At 41.5% G+C, this 18,067-nt stretch overlaps 1 protein-coding gene across 4 annotated transcripts in view; it reads left to right on the forward strand.

Annotated features, from left to right (window-relative positions):
- RGS3 (regulator of G protein signaling 3) overlaps positions 1-18,067 on the forward strand; it is an 805,262-nt gene that overhangs the window by 415,339 nt on the left and 371,856 nt on the right. For all 4 annotated transcript variants that reach the window (XM_069241285.1, XM_069241286.1, XM_069241284.1 and 1 more), the window contains one exon: positions 6,275-6,314. In XM_069241285.1, coding sequence (XP_069097386.1) covers positions 6,275-6,314 — 40 coding nt within the window. The remainder of the gene's footprint in view (positions 1-6,274; positions 6,315-18,067) is intronic.

The raw sequence follows: 18,067 nt of genomic DNA on the forward strand, positions 1-18,067 counted from the left end.
CAATACCAATGACCCTGAAATCTATCTCCAGTCACCATTTATGCGGCTCGTAAGTTTGGGCCTTTGTGACTGTGACTGTTTCACTTGGCATGAGCGACCATCCTGACAATGGCTGTAAATTATATCATTTAATCTAGTTAAGCATCATGTAAGGCCTTTAGAGCTCTGTAGAACTGCTTTAGGGTCTGCCCATTATGCATCTGCACCCTTTTCACCCTTTTATTATTAGAACCCGGAGTGTATACTTATAATCTGTGTTAGTCAACAATTCTATGCTTCACTCCAAAATGCATTTCCTTTGTGACAAAATTAGCAAGATCACTGATGAAGAGTAACAGATCATTCTGATTAGATGCGTTCTACATTGAGCAGATACCAAACATAGAAAGATGAATTCTATTGATTCACTGTCCTTGGATTTAATATTTGATAGTGCCATGACTGAAGAAAAGTGTATAAGTAGAGCCCCCTATTAGTAATGTCATGAGACCTTTTCACTATGATAGAAAGGAAGAAAAGTGATGGACTTGTTTTCTCTATTGATGGAATGTAATCTGGAATGTAAGCTCTTTTCACCCTCAATATCAACGATTAAGCTAGTGCTGTGAATGCTGTTGGATAAGAACCCGCTTTCTTTAGTTAGGGATGAATTTGTGTCCGTGCTTTTTGCTTCCCCCCTAATAAATAGGGGGGAAGACATCTGACATCTGGCACACAAAGAGATGTGATTTATCTGTTTGTCTGTGATTTTCTCTGCCTTTTTGTTCTCGGCTGCTGCCATACAAGGCAGGCCAGTACACATGAGGGCGAACTCTCTCTATGTGGATCATGGAGTATTAGGGGGCACTGTATCATTCTGTAATAGGTTGCATTGTATTGACAAATTCATGCGTTGGTGTTCATAAACTATTACTTTCACCTCCTCCTTTTTATACACAGTGGTTGCCATACAGGGCAGTCTCGTGCCAACAGAGACAGACTCCTTCATTGTTGAACTTGGGATGTTCTGGACCTCTTTACTATATCAAACTGTAATAAATTACAATGCAATGACAAATCCTTTTGTGGCACGTGATGTAAAAGCTTAAGTACTGGTTGTAAATGATGGTCCTGCTATGGGAGTTTGAATACATTTACCTTGTTGGTTTTCGGGGACCATTCCATTCATTCAGAGATACTGTTTCAAGCATACAATTCAGGGTATTGTTGCTACGACAGTTTGTGGCCCTTTCTTTTTTAGTTAAGATGTTGACGTCACAGCTTAAAATAGTTCCTGGACGTAGGTTTTTCTTCTTTTAAAAATAGACATTAATTCACTGTTTTTTTCCAGGTCCCTTTTTGTATATATTTTTTTGTTTAAACTTTTTCTTATTTTTCTTTGAAAGAACCTTTTGAATTCTTGTGACCTTTTGGACTTTCAAAGCGTCTTGCTGCTCCATAAGCTCCTAATTGTTGGCTGCATTTCAATCTTCGTTGTACACGGTTGACATTCTGAATGGTTTTGGTCAAGATGGAGCTAAATGCTTCCCACTAATTGACTTAGCTTGATTTTGTTAACTCCAAGTCACCTGTGGTATTTCAAATTCTCAGGACCACATTCCTACATTCCAATTGGTTTGCCTGTAGCCTGTCCTCACCCATTCAAACAGCTGTTTGAGTGATATCCTGTTCAATCTGCTTCCAAGAGTTGATCATGGTTGAGAGTACATTAGAAAGAGTGCCTCATTTTTTGGTTATCTTGCCACAAAAGCCGTGGTTGTGTTCTCAATGCTACTTCATCCGCAACAATTGATTTGGTTGTTTTTTTTAAATCCAAATTCTGCAATTACTACACTATACTAAGGAGAATAACAGTCTGGATATCTACCTTGAATGATTGTAAATTCAATGAATTTATGGTGGCTGACAACAAAGAAGCTATTGTATTGATTGAACAAGGGATCAGGACGGCACCGGACTGCATCACGACTGATCTCAGAAAGGGATTTATTTAATTTCCTGTTGGAATGGGTGCTGTATCCTGGCATACAAAGGAAGATAGCGGGTGTGTTGTCTGGTTAAGTGCTCTCTATACTATCAGTACAGCTTCTTATTCTACCAATCGATCTTCTTTCAGATCAACTGTGACTAATGGTTCTATTGTAGTGATTTTGGACAGCTCCTCATTAATGTTGAGATTACGGGGTGCTCCTCTGCCAGTAGATGGTTGTCTATCAGCCCAATGATTGAGTAAGCTATTCTCATTCACTAAGTCTGAAATAAATATGCAGCAATTTGACCTTGAAAATCTACCACCAAGATTTTTTGGCACCAGCCTATCTGGAGGAAGAGTTCAAGCTGAACCGATATTTGAAAGTGAATATGGTTCTTCCCCTGACCTGAGTATTGATTGTGGATCATATCCTCTTCTAGTGCTTGACTACTCATATACTTAGATGTAGATTTGACCATTTCTGAACATTGGTCTAGAATAGACTTAGTTGTTTCCTGCACTGTTACCTGGGCAATTCTCGAAGGACTGAAAGTTGAACATAACTGAACTGTCATGAATTATCATCCTGTCCCAACCTGAGTCATCCGAGATTCTCATGAATCTCTGGTGAGACCTCCTCAGTCAAATAGTTTTAAATACCATCAGCCCTGAGCCAAGGGTTCTAATTGCTTTTCCATTTCCCATCACATCTTGAGCTCCTGCCGAAAGCTGGGAATCAATTTTTCTGAAGCCGGTTTCTTACTTGTGTTTGGTGCATTTTCCTCCTATACACAATGTTCCTGTAATGCTTTTCAGTTCTATATAGATCTAAAGATACTGTTATTCGAGTTACTCCTGGGGCAAAATCACTTGGGCGTTGGTATAATGGAGTCAAGACACCAGTAGCAGCGGAAGTAGTGGTTTAGGGGAGCGCCTTTGCGATACCTTATAACATCTTTTACTTCTCACTTGTAATGAAGTTTGATTTGAGTATTGAATTTGATTTGAGAGGCAGACTATCAAGAGTTGCCTCTCCTTGCCCTGCATGCCTAAAACACCATGATATCACAGTCCCTGGGAAGGAGCACAAGCACACCCCCGCTTCAAAATTGATTGATTACAGCCAAATTAGAGCAAGCTGTAAAGATATCTGCCTGATAAGAGCCCAAGTGTACACTCTGTCTCTTTTTGAAAATTGGTGGTTTCATGTCAGCACTGCAAATGCAGCAAGAGTGTGAAATTTTTGCAAAGGCAGAATGGGGGACATTATGAAGGAGGTGGAATAGAAAGGAACCAGCAGAAGTGGCTCAGCTGCTGGGGCTCCCACTTGTGGCAGAAGCACAACAGGCCAACTGTGGCCTCACTCCCCCCTTTGACTGTTTAACTCTGACTCTGCCTTGCTGTTTTGCGGGCCTGACTGGCACTTTGGTGTATGCCGACAAAACTCCATGGCAATGGCAGCTTAACCCAGCAGCAGCCTTGCTGGCCTCTGAACGTCGATGTCTGTCTTGCGTCCAAACATCTTGCCTAAATGGCTGTCTTAAAGTGTTTAAACTCAAAAGCAATGAGTTCTCATCAACCAGTGACTAGAAAGACGCGTCGGGGAACAGCTTTGAACAAAATGCAAATTTTGTAGAGCTAATTTTGTCGGGTACGTCACTCACTTGCATGGGTGAGAGGCTTTCCTACACCTCACTATGAGTTGACCTCTCAGCCGTAGAGGTGTACACAAGGGCATCATAAGGAGAAAGTTTTTCAAGGCACCAGTAACCAAGCAATTCCTAAAGGATCAAAAAGGGTAGATCCACCAAGGCCAGCATATATGCTGTTGGGAAACCTAATGCTAATTTAGTTGATGAAGCTGCCTTTTGAGCCCATGCATAAGGCAGCACACACTTAACACTCAAGACTGCCTATTGTCCTCACAGCCTTACAAAGAGTTAATGAACTGCAAGCACTCATAACATAAGATACTTACTTGCAAATTCTTACGGGAGGAGTGGTAATGAGGGCAAATCCACAATTTCTCCCAAACATAATTTCACACTTCCATGTCAATCATCTCATGCGGCTGCCAGCATTATGCCAATAACCAAGTTCACAAACAAAAGCGGCCCTTCCAATGTGTGATATCATGAGAACTGTCAAGTATTATCTGCAGGAAATTTTTACAAATCAATAAGGGGGTTAATGTTTCATTTACTTTACACCAACGAACAAAGACTTGCCTAGCCCAAGGTCGATAGCTCGGACAATCCAGATAAGCAGTAGGTATAGCTCTGGGGAAATCACATGGGCACTCTCAACAACGAAAAACATTGGCTTTAATTGCCAATGTTTACCTTTTAAAAAAAAAAAACATCTTTATCGATTTATTTTATTTACATACCTAATTTTACAACACGTTGTTACATCAGCAAATAATATCATCCAGGGGATGGGTGAGTTGCCAGTGGTAATGTAACGTAATCTAGGTGACATACATCTGCTTCATCAGGTTGGGATAATTTCCTCTTGTTATTGTTGCCATCATGGGTATAAGATTGGAAGAAGCGTAACAACTAACAGAGAAAAGCAGTAGCTAGTATAATGTGAACAGACTGTGCAGATTAATACATTAAATTGAGCATATGAGGACTAAAGCATTACCACATTAATAGACACAACGGGGAAGTGAGTGCATTCTAACCATATATGCTTACTACTTTATCATTGCATCAACTAGATAACAAGGAGAGTGTCACCCAGGTGCTGTGTGACAATGGAGGAAAGGCATGTTACTGTTTCACTTAATGACATCTGCAGGTCAGCCAGATGATCTTCCGCGCACTCGTTCACAAGACATATGGATATCCAAACTAACAGCAGCACAGGTGGGGCAAGTATTTAAACACCTGCTAGCAAATACAGTTATTTCAGCCTAGCTTACCAAGGGAAGTGAATACCACTACAAAATATACACACAGCTTGTGATTCCTAGAATATATTCATTTGTCAAAACAAAATGTTACTTATCTTTAGGAGTAGTTTTGCAGCTTAAAGATTCTTTTGGATTGGACCTTCCCGCTGCCCCAGAAATTAGGTGAATTGCAACGGAGAAATAAAGGAACTATGTACGGATATAAAAAACAAAACAAAAAAAAACACTACCTACTGCAAGGCCACCCAAAAAGGAAACAAATAATCTGAAATTGGGGATCATGCAGAGAGAGGCCTTTAGGGGAATGCATCTGTTGGTTGTCATCTGAGGAGGAACATGGCACTATGGTCAACAGTAGCCATGTCGTTATAAGCCAGACCTATTTCCAACGTTATTGATAAATAGAAGCTGGGACCCTTTACTCTATTTAACCCCTGCCCCCCCCCATCTGTACATAAACACCAATGCAATCCGGATCTGGAAAATGCTTATTATGGCTGTCTTCAATGCTTAAGCTACTTCTTGCACGTGTTGTCGTGGAAGAGCTTATTGTCTTTTTGTTTTTTTGTGGTACAGTTGTTCTCTATGCAGTAATAGGGGCGTGAAAAAATATACAAAATAATTGGTCAAAAATATGACATTGTATTTGTATTTCACTGTATACATCCATAATCTTGTTGTATTATTCCAAGAACATCAGTAAAGACAGTGAGAAAAAAACAAGCAAAGTTACATAGCCAAATTCATGCTGTGTGCCTGGAAATGAACTGGTTATATGCTACTCAGTTATTTCTCCCCTCATTGCTGACGACTGTTATCCAAAACCTAATGCTACCTAGAATGACGTTCTATGAAGGAGGATCGTGGTCGTGTGACCATCTCAGATTATGCTAATTTGCATGTCACTCGCATTCACTTTATGAAGCTTGATGGTGCCATATGAAGTACTGAATTAAATAGAAACTGTGCCCATGTGCAACTACTCATTTGCTGATATGGGACTCTTCAAAGCGATTCAGTTCCATTGTAGTGGGGATCCTAGAAGCCAGTGGTGCATTCCTAGGGACAGTTAAAAGTCTGAATGTGAACTAAATGAGTAAACACTCTAAATAGGAGACTGATGAGTTCATGTTCATATATAAATATCGGATTTTCGCACTAGTGCAACTGTATAGTTGCCTTTGATAGGCAGATTAACAAGTTTCTGAGCAACCGAATGTCTCACACAGTCGACTTTTAAGTGTACTATAACTTAGGTATGGCTTGCATGTTCTTCCTAGAGTGTAGTACCGGTAACAGTCGTGCTGCTTGTTATATTGTGTGCAAGATATTGTGCTTGGTGGAGAGATTCAATATGTAATATTTTTGTTTCTGTCTTTCAGCTATTGAGACCAGTTTACGAAGAGAGCAAGTCAACTGTTGGTAAGAGACTGACTTCGATGTTTTCAACACAATTTTACATTTTGTATTTATAGTTTTGCCAGTTCCTGTAAGCCAAATTGGCCTAATTTGCCTGTGCTAGCCATTGTCTCTAAAGTGTTTTGCGTACCATACGTTTGGAACATCCAGTAGCGTGCATGGTGGTAAAATATGCCGAAATAAATTGAGTCAGCTTCATGGTGTCCTGGCTTTTCTAAAGCATAGAAAGTGATAAATTGCCCACAGTGCTATTAGGGTGCCGTAGAGAAAACCCACAAGGTAGACTTGCAGCATATATACAAGAATGCGTCCCCGTCTTTGTGCATTGAGCTGTGGCATCTGTGCTAAGGAGGCTGATGGTCTTACTTCAGAAGTTCTCTTTCTTTATGTAGAAAAGGCATGAATGCAAATGGAAGAGTCTTTGACAGTCCCGGACTTGGGTAATGTTGACTACTAGCAGTCACTGATAATTGTAAAGCCTGTTGGTCACCTGATCTATGAGTGTCAGGGACCTGCTGGGGCGCTCCTCTTTCTTCATTCTTTGTGTCACTGCGGCCTTTAAAATTACCATTAAATTACATTTATGAAGGGTCCGTCGTGGAATGACCAACAGTTTATTATATATTTAAGTTCAAACAGTGCCTTAAACATATTTAGGCCATAATAAAAAATTATCTGAAAATGGTGGGCTTTATTTACATCTTTACTCGTATTAATATACTGTTTGTGCATGTTTCTTCATATTTTTGTTGGATTCACATATTAAATGAACAGTTGTTTAAAAAAGGGAATAGAAGCGCCCCTTCCTTGTTAGAGTTAATCTCACTGATGAGTGTGTTAGCAGGCAAATTTGCTCGTATTCTACTTACCCACCAGAAGGGTTGGGCAACAGATAAATCACTTATCACTTGAGAACAGGTGTTCTGTGACTGGGGAATGAGCACAGTGCACCACGTAATTACCCTTTGATAGCATGCATGATAGTACATATTCAGACCTGAGGTTTCAGCTATGTTTGTTTTTTGGACCTATACATGGCCTTCTGTACTGTTGATCTCTCCTTCTGTGGACTAAGTTGAAATCATGGGGGATTCCAGCCTATTTGCTATATTTAATCCAAAGGTTTCGCCTGGGCAGCTGTACCTAAACAAAGCTCGGCATTACTTGATGAAAATCGTGATATTGATTGGTCTGAAACAGAGGTGTGGGTTTTGTCACTCCTTTTTTTCCTTCTTTCCGTCAGTCCTCCCAAATGCACTATGAACGAGTCACACCTGTCTCCGTTCCCAAAAGTCTTCTATATTCTCGTAAATATACTCATCTCTGCAGATACCCTAGTCATACTTGACAGGTTGCCCATTGGTCTTCGGAGCCAACTTGATAATGTAGCAGATTATTGTATCCAAAGCATCCTGATGACGGTTAGAAGTTGGATACGGGTAGTGGTGTTCTAAAATGAAACAATCTTAACTCTATTGTGTTAGGGGATGAATACTTGCAAACAGTAAACGAACAGCCATTATTAATAATGTGCAATAAGTAATTTTTCAAACTAAGTTGAAGACTATTAATGGTGTATTGGCTGGATTTAATTGCCTGCGTGGCAGTATAGCAATTGTACTTTTAATTAGTGATTATTAAGGCATGATAATGCAGTTCATTAATTAATCTTGTGTGTGTTTCGAGAATTGTGTTAAACAATACTGAGCGATCACATCTGATGCAGAAGTGAATGAAGCTTGTGTTATCCCACCCAATGCTTTGAAAAATTAAAGCTGTCAGAATATATTTTGTCCTGTTGATTTTTAAGTATTTGGGCGACCTTTTCAGGTTCAACATGTTAGATTTTTGTCAGTGAGCCATGTATTATTACAATTATAGCTTTTTTTCCTGGAACTTAAAAAGGACCATTTCGCCTCCTTGAATTGCTTTAGTTAAGCTACTTAAACTACAAAATAGATTTATTACATCCAATTAATAAAGCTGAAACAAAAAGATCAGGTTATTGTCAACGAGCAGCGCTTTTCTCTATTGTTAGAAATGGGGTCTGTAGTTGACAGAGATATACACACTCGTCCAAGGAGGGACCATAATCCTAGTCAGGGTAAATCACACAATCCATATTATCCTATGCCCAACCTCTGGTAGCTTGGCACAGTGCAGTCAGGCTCAACTTAGAAGGCAATGTGTAAAGTATTTGTGCAATAAATCATGCAATAACAGAGAACACACCATAAAAATACACCACACAGGTTTAGAGAAATATATGATGTTTATCTAGTTAAATGAAGGTCAAAACGACAAAGATTCAATAAGCACCCGTTGAAATATCACTTTTGCAATGTTAAGAGTCTTAAATCTTAGAAATCAACAGTTGTCTCTTGTGTGCACAAAGTACCTGGTTTGCGTCAAAAATGACACGCACAGAGACCGTAGAAAAGGAGATGTGTGGAAAAATAAGGTGTGCGTCTGAATTTCCGGCGCAGCACAGACAATGGGTTGTTTCTTTCCACGCTGCAAGGGCCTTGTGTCGATTTCCAGTGTGCAGTCTTGGTTCCTCTCTGTGATGAGGGTTTCTCTTTGACACCCAGGGATAATGCGTGGAAATCCTGGGTGTGCGGGACGAAACCACAGGCGTTGCGTCGATCCGGTATAGTGACGTGTCGAAGTTTCTAACGCACTACAGGCGCCGCGTCGTTTCTTCTCTCAGGAAGTCGGGCTGCATTGTTCTGGCTCGGCATCGATCCGGTAGGGCTGTGTGCCGCATTTCGAGTTGCAACACAGAAGCTAAGTCGATCTTCGCTCGGTAAGTCGGGCTGCGTCCTTCTGGTTCGGCTGTGTGGGGATTTTGGGCACACAAGGAGTTTCCTTGAAGAGATGAATTTGTTTGGGCCGTGAGACTTCAGAAACAGGAGGCAAGCTCAATCCAAGCCCTTGGAGAGCACTTCTCAGCAAAGTCATAAGGCAGCAGGACAGCAGTCCTTCACAGCAAAGCAGCCCAGATGAGTGCTTTAGACAGCCAGGCAGTTCCTCTTGACAGATTGCAGGTTCAGGTCCAGAAGTGTCTGCTTTGGTGGGGTCAGGGACCCAGTTATATACCCCAAAATGCCTTTTAAGTGGGGGAGACTGCAAAGAGTGTTTTTTTTAAGTGCACAGGGTCCCCTTACTGTGCAGGTCTGACTGACAGGGTCCCAGTAGGGGGTTTGGCAGTCCATTGTGGGAGGGCAGGCCACTAGCCTTTGAAATGTAAGTGTCAGGCCCTCCATCCTTCCAGCCCAGAAAGACCCATTCAGTATGCAGATGAGTGCAGGTGTGACTGAGTATCCTGTGTTTGTGGGTGTCTGGGTGAAATGCACAGGGAAACTGTCGTCCAGCCCAGATGTTGATTGGAGACAGGCTGTAAGGCACAGATGGATTTTAGGTGCAGGGAAATGCTCACTTTATAAGAGTGGCATTTCTAAAATAGTAATATAAAATCCAACTTCACCAATAAGCAGAATTGTTTAATTACTATTCTGGCCATACTAAACATGACCTGTTTACCCCTTTTTTTAATCGGAATCTACCACTCAAGCCGAATAGGAGGGCTGCCCTAATGCTGTCCTATGAAAGGAGTAGGCCTCACTGTAATAGAAACCCAATTTAGGAGTTTTCCACTACCAGGACATATAAAACACACATGTACTTGTCCTGCCTTTCAACTACGTAGCACCCTGCCCTATGAGTTAGCTAGGGCCTACCTTTGGGGTGACGTATATGTAGAATAAGGGAGTTTAAGGCTTGGCAAGTACTTTTAAATGCTAAGTCGAAGTGGCAGTGAAACTGCACACACATGTCTTGCAATGGCAGGCCTGAGACACAGTTAAGGCGCTACTAGTGTGGGTGGCACAACCAGTGCTGCAGCCCACTAGTAGCATTTAATTTGCAGGCCCTGGGCACATGTAGTTCACTTTACTAGGGACTTACAAGTAAATCTAATGTGCCAGTTGGGCATGAGCCAATGTTACCATGTTTTTAGGGAGAGAGCACATGCACTTTAGCACTGACTAGCAGGGGTAAAGTGTCCAGAGTCCTGAAGCCAGCAAAAATGATGTCAGAAAAAGAAGAGGAGGAAGGCAGAAAGTTTGGGGGTGACCCTGGAGAGGCCATTTCCAACATCTACCTTGCTCCACCCTGAGGGTTAGAATTACATTTCTTTGCTTCTATATCGGAGCAAAGCTTGGGTTTAGTGAATATGTATTGTTCATACCTAATCCAGATTAACATCTTCCTTACACCCAGAAAAAAAGCTTATTGTAACATACTTTATGTGCTAGGGATCTTAACTGTGAAGTGAGCATTTGAATTAATATTGCTGAAAAACCCTACTGTTGAATTTGCTGTGTCAAATATGTATCAAAAACACAGAAAAGATGAGGTGGTTTAAAAAAAATGTGTATTGGGAAGTATTTTATGATGTGTGCATTGTTTATATGAACTCATGGTATAATAAATTAATTTTATTAAGAATTATGTAGAGCATACTTCCACGCTGGATGGGAAGTGATGCAAAACCTACCAGGTAATAGTACACACAAGATTTAGGTCACATTTCTGATTTTATAATATGGTGTGAGAGTTTTCATACGTGGGCGATCATGGTTGTACCAAAATACAAGTAGGCAAATGTAAACATGGCTACCTTATGAATTTTCTCTAAATGTGATGGTAAAAAGGTTAGTAGTGTGTGTTTGGTTGCATGGTTTCTTTATGCATAACTGTTTAAATCGGGGCCAAAACGAAGTTATTTGACTCTTTTTTTTTTTTTTTTTATCCCCACATAGACTTAAATGTCTCATGTCATTATGGGCGGACCCCCCAGTAGCGCCAATTTTGTGTTTAGTTGGCCATCTTGGAAAGACAGCTTCTGTTCATATCTTCTCAAAGCCCATCCTTCTCTTTGCGTTTTTGATAGTGTCTCTCTGCCCCTGCTTGACATGTGATCAACTTTCTGAAGAAAAAACGGTAGCATGTGCGATGGCAGCTATTTATTTAGCTGGAGATGAGAGCCTGAGTAGAAAAGCAGTAATGGATTTTTTTTTGTTTTTTTGTGAGCTTCTGCCTTCTTGAAATGTATGAAACATATTACAGAAGATCATATAGGTGCCTGCTTGTGACATGGATGCCCTTCTTCTTTTATAGTAATGGCAACAAGCTCTTGCCATGAGTGCAGCACTCACACCTCAAGGAGTACCTTTGTTAAAAAGGCATGCTCAGCCATCTTTGAAGAGGTGGAACAAATTTCGGTCACCACTACAAACAACCCTTTATGACGGTTGTGGTCTTCGCTGCTGTCATACCACTCATGAGCTGAACACAGTTTCCTTTTGGGGTGGAGTTTGATTGATTGTTCCTTGCTGTGGCCATTCAAATTTTATTCGAGTGTACAGATTGTTTGGCAGTATTCTGGATCCTGTGTCTCTGTAGTGTGTCCATACGAGTATTGTTTGCCTGTTTTTTCCCTTATGTAAGACCTTCACTCTATGGTGGTACTGATGTTTTCTCTTAGATATAGTTCTGTGAAGACTGAGTTCTGTAAGCAAGAATGTTTGTTGTGTCTTTTGTCCGTGGTTTTTCTACAAGGAGGGAATTGTGTTGTGTTTTAATGTTCATTGTTAGTAGAGTGTCTTTCTGCTCATGCTTGGAACGTGGTGATGCATGGAATGTAAAGTGAAATGTAGGATGTAAGTGGCAGGCAAATAATCATTTTCATATGGAACACTTAGAAGCTAGCTTGTGCACTATAATCTGCACATTTAGCTACTAAAGAATGCTTTTGTACCTGCCAGTAAATATTTAGAGCTGTTTAGTGGTAGAACACTAGGTTTGAAAATTGAAATGGGTATGATAGCATACTTCCAACATATTTCCCTTAAGCTAATATTGTGTGTTTTATATTTTGGATTGGTTACACACTGTTTATGTATTTTGATTTGAAGATGGCCCTATTTGCCATAAACCTTTTTTTTTTTTTTTTTTTATACATTTTTAATGGTCTTGAAGGGTTGCTAATGCATTTTTTTTGTTGTTGGTGGTTTTATGGGTATATTACCTAAAATAATATATCCTTGACTGAGTGATCTGCATGTGGAATAGCTGCTGCTTTAGAAAGCCCATCTTCCTTTTAAAACCTGCTACATTTAAGTTCTGTTTAAACAGCTAGCTATCATGCAGTGTATATTTGTTGTATGGCAAGTGTTTTAAATCCTAAAATCAGCTGTCTAAGATTTAGGAATAGCTTAAGGATACTACACCTATTATCACCCGCAAACACATAATTAAACTCTAAATGAGGGTGTCTCTTGTAGACCTAATATGTCCTGTCTATATAAGTTCTCTAGAATAATTCTACTACTAGCTATTTGGAGTCTTGCATGCATCTGAGTCAATGTATTTTTGCATTATTTCAATATTAGTTGTAATTAATTAATTTGAAATAGAAGGTTGGGAACAGCTGACTATGTGGTGATACAGGCCACAGAAAATCATAAAAATGTTACTAGATCTGCAGGTTGAGTAACTCGTATAATTTACTTGACCTATCTGTAATGTACTTGACCCATAAACGGGTCTCAAATTGTGTCACCCTAGGCAAAAGGCGTTTTCTTCATTCTCACAAGTGCACCTTCAAACATGCAAGTTCAACATTTTTGCTGTACAAAAAAAACTCTTTGTTTGATTTAATGGACTAGCGATTCCAGTTCCTTATATGCCTTCCAGGTAGGGAATGAGGATTTAGTGGGTCCTAGCCCTTGTGTGGCACCTAGTTCGCTAGATACTACAGAGTATCCCATGATTACTATTGATCAAGTGCCTAGCGCCATTAATCAAATAGCCTCTAGGGAAGCACCTGGATTAGATAGAATTCCAGAAGACCCCCTATCTTGCAGTCTTCTTTAACGCCATGTGGAGGGCACGTCCCTTTCTGCATCTTGGGCTGGGACTGAAATAATTGCAATTTACAAGAAAGGTCCCCCTCACTTCCAGCAAAATACAGACAGATTAGTCTGATTGGCATGATATTGGTAGACTGCAGGGCTGGATGGAAGACAATGGTGTTCTTTGTCCTCTCCAGGCTGGTTTTAGGCAGTCTACCTCTGCTATAGACCAAGTATTCCACATCCAGCTTTTGTGTGGGAAAACAGTTGGAGGGTGCTTACCTTTCTTTAATATTTGTTGACTTACGGGCTGGTTTTGGTCTGGTTCCCAGAGACACTCTGTTGCAGGTTTTGGCTGATTATGTGGGTTCCCCGCTATCTCTCTAATTTCATCCAGAGATTGCATGAGGGAAACTTTGCTCAAGTATGATATGGCAAACTATGGAAGCTTTCGGATCTTCTTCCTGTAAGAAAGGGTGTGAGACAGGGCTGCGTTCTTGCCCCCTACATTATTTCTACTGTATTTTAATGGTCCTATTGATTCACTACATAACATTAGTAACAATGCCCCGAGACTAGCTTCAGCCAATGTACCTGCACTGATGTTTGTGGATGACAGCCCTCTTTTGTCTAAGACAGTGATGGGCCTCCACATGACCCTAGATTGTTTTAATGTCTTTTGTAGGGTTAGGAGATTGGAAATTAATGTGAGCAAAAACAAATATATGTTTTTTAATCCAGCGCCAACTACTCGCCCAGGCCAAAAATTAAATGGGGTTTTGTTTGAGAGGGTGAAGGCATTTGAATATTTAGGGGCATTGTTAAGGGAGTGTATGGACTGGTCTTTAAACATAGACAGGCAAAAGCTTAGGCTGGCCCAGTTCACCAGTGATCTGACAAGGGCCTCAAAAGGTTCCTTTTTCAAGCCAATCACCCCCATGATTGAAATGTACAGGTCACAAGCCTTGGGGGCTGTTGTTTATTGGGGTGAGCTCTGAGGGCACAAAGCAGGGTTGGGATCCAAAACTTTGAGTATGCCTTTTTTAGACAGCTATTAACTCTCTCATCAAGCACACCTCTAATCCCTTTGAGGTTTGATATTGGAATAAGTCCTATCAGTGATGAATTGGGCCTTATATCTCTCCTTTATTGGAAGAGATTATGGACCACTCAGGAGTTAGCATCATATAGGAGGAGCTTGAAAGAAATTATTGGTCTTCCTGCGGCTGGAAAACTGCCTTTGTTGCGTTACATCACTGATACAATGAACAAGTTGGGTAAGCCCAATTTATGGAAGGATCCGGAGGTGGCCTGACAGTCAGTGTCAAAGAAAAATCTTGCAGAATTATATAAGCATTCCATAGTGTTGATGATTCTAAGGAGTGGGTCTGTAGGTTTAATGACACAAAAGATTTTTATTGTTTAAGAACCTTTACGGATTTTAATCTTTCTTAGATGAGATACAGTCATTGTTGGCATGCAAATTATTTGTACAATTCAGCCACGATTTGTTGCCTGCTTGTGCGCTGACAAGTAAGTGGTGGGGTGGCAAAAACTCCCTGAACATGATTGGTCATGCCTGTGGGTCAGGGGAGGAGCCTGAGCCTCATGATTTTTTCTTTTGTAAAAGCTATGTCCATCCGAGGAGAAAGTGATTTCTTACGATATGCAGTTACTTGGGCACTAGGCACCATCTGGAGGCCCTCAGAGTTCTAAAAAACAATTCTTGCCAATCAGTTGTCTATTCAGTATCTAGATTTTTATTTATGGCATGGTCTATTCATAAAAGGCATGCGTAGTTGGTTAATTCTGACTAGTGCCCTGAAACTCGTTTGTGGGTTTTTTCTTTTTTTTTTCTTAAGTGTATATGTCTAGTTGCTATAGATGTGGATTAGTTTTATATAATGCATGTTTTATATGTATATGTAATGTATTTATTGTTTTGTGATGTGCTTTTATGGCTTTGGGCTGCAATAAAGTAATTTTGATTATTATTATTTGCTCCATGTATAATTATAATAATAATAATAATCTAGCCCACATATAGGAACACATGATCCATGACTTTTCTCTTAGTTTACTAATGGCATTGCCATCAGGGCAGGAGTGTTTCTCAGTTTGTTTAAACATGTACTTTTAATAAATATTTTGCTATAGTATGATGTGGCAGCTCACTTTCAAGAAATGTCCAAAAACCTTACCAATCGCAGTTTTACTAATGAAACTATATAATGTATTAATAATCTGTGAAAATTGGGTTTCAGAAAACATATTTATCATTTGCACATCACCGAGTAAAGTGTTCTGATTTATTTTCATCCTATTCATTTTTTTTATCACACAGTACAAAAAATGTGCTTTCGAGACTACTGACATGTTTTGAAATGTTTGTACAGTTGACTTAGTTAACCGCTTTGGTGCGGGCATCACACCCTCCCTGGTGCGGGTCACGACCAGTGGCCGACACCAGGAAGGGCATTAATAAATCCTCGGGTGCGTCGCACCCGAGGATTTATTTATTTATTTTTTTCTTCCCTGGGGAGACACGGAAGCTACCGTGTCTCCCCCCACCCGCCCCCTTGTGACGTCAGCGCGCCGTGAGGCGCGCTGACGTTGCAAAGGTGTTTTCCCCATCAAAGCAGGAAGCAGCCTTGCGGCCGCTTCCTGCTTTGATGGGGAAAACGGCCTTTTACACGTTCGGGAAGGCCTCGTAAGAAAGGGGAGAGTCTCCCCTTTCTTACGAGGCCTTCCTGAAAGTGTTTCCTGGCCCCCGATCGCAGCACAGCGTAAAAGGTAGGGGCCCCCTGGGGGGGGAGGGGCGCGATCGCGCCCCCCCCAGGGGATTTTTTTTTTTTCTTTAAAAAAAAAAAAATGAAATGACAGGGGGTCGCCCGTGGGCAGGGTGGGCAATTTTTTTTTTAGATGTTGTAGGGTTTCCCTGGGGGCCATTTTGGCCCCCAAGGAAACCATACAACAACAACAACAAAAAAAATATCTATATATATCTATGTAGATTGATATATCTAGGTACATGGATATATCTATAGATATATCTATGTAGATATATATATATATATAGAGGTAGATCTGTATCAAAGAGATTTATAAAGCGCGCTACTCACCTGTGAGGGTCTCAAGGTGCTGGGGGGGGGGGGGGGGGGGGGAGAGAAAGGGGCTGGGAGGTTCACTGTTCAAAAAGCCAGGTTTTGAGGCCCTTCCTGAAAAGAAGTAGGTTTTGGGTCTTGCGAAGGTGGGTTGTGAGTGCGTTCCAGGTTTTGGGTGCAAGGTAGGAGAAGGATCTGCCCCCGGTGGTGGTGTGTTTGATGCGGGGGACAGAGGCGAGAGAGAGGTCAGCTGTGCGGACGTTTCGTGTGGGGGTGTGGAAGGTGACTCTCGTTGAGGTAGGCAGGGCCTGTGTTGTGGAGTGATTTGTGTGCGAGGATGAGCATCTTGAAGGTGATCCTTTTGTCAATGGGGAGCCAGTGGAGGGATTTGAGGTGTGGAGAGATGTGTTCGTGTCGGCGGAGGTCGAGGATGAGTCGTGCTGTTGAGTTCTGGATGCTTGTAGTTTGCGCTTGAGTTTTAGAGTGGTGCCGGCGTAGAGGGCGTTTCCGTAATCAAGCCTGCTGCTGATGAGTGCGTGAGTGACAGTTTTTCTGGTCTCTGTGGGGATCCATTTGAATGTTTTTCAGTATACGGAGTTTGTTGAAGCATGAGGAGGTAAGAGCGTTGATTTGTTGGGTCATCGAGAGGGAGGAGTCTAGGATGATGCTGAGGTTGCGTGCGTGGTTGGCGGGGGTGGGTGCAGGGCCTAGCGTGGTGGGACACCATGGGGGGTCCCAGGTGTTTTTGTGTGGGCCAAAGAGGATTATTTCGGTTTTGCTTGAGTTGAGTTTCAGGTGGTTGGCTGTCATATATATATCACTTTTGTCAATATGTGTGTGGTTTCCCTGGGGGGAAAAGGGTTCGACTTGTCTAGTGGCAGTTTTAGTGCCATAAAGAAGCGCAGAAGGTTTATATGCCTACTGCAAAGAGCACATCTGTATTTTATGTAAATAGCTGAGTACATTAGTAAAGTCTATGGAGAGATGAAGGGCACTTTTGCTGGGTGGTAATGAGGGAATCCGAGGAGGAGGGAGTGGGAGCACCAATAATGATTGTTGGACTGGGCGCAGGAGGTGCTAAAGACTGTGACGAATGGTATGTGACAAGGTGTTTTTTGAGTGTCTTGAAAGTACGTGCTGATTGAGGGAAGAAGCGCAGGTAAGGTGGCCTCTACTGTTGCACGTATCTCACACACCATCGATTTTTGTGACTGTCTACGTAGGCTAGTGTTTTAGAGCAACAGTTTAGCCAATAGCAGAGATGGCATCTTGATGGATGACTGCTGCCTGCACTCGGGTTATAGAGGACCGCTCTGACATATGAAAAAATGTGATGTGTCCACGTTCTGTTTTGGGGCATTTCCTGTCGTGGGCGCTAGGCCTACCCACACAAGTGAGGTATCATTTTTATCGGGAGACTTGGGGGAACGCTGGGTGGAAGGAAATTTGAGGATCCTCTCAGATTCCAGAACTTTCTGTCACCGAAATGTGAGGAAAACTTGTTTTTTTAGCCACTTTTTGAGGTTTGCAAAGGATTCTGGGTAACAGAACCTGGTCCGAGCCCCGCAAGTCACCCCTCCTTGGATTCCCCTAGGTCTCTAGTTTTCAGAAATGCACAGGTTTGGTAGGTTTCCCTAGGTGCCGGCTGAGCTAGAGGCCAAAATCTACAGGTAGGCACTTCACAAAAAACACCTCTGTTTTCTTCAAAAAATTTGGATGTGTCAACGTTGCGCTT

This window comes from Pleurodeles waltl, chromosome 6 (genome assembly GCF_031143425.1).
Source record: "Pleurodeles waltl isolate 20211129_DDA chromosome 6, aPleWal1.hap1.20221129, whole genome shotgun sequence".
Taxonomy (NCBI): domain Eukaryota; kingdom Metazoa; phylum Chordata; class Amphibia; order Caudata; family Salamandridae; genus Pleurodeles; species Pleurodeles waltl.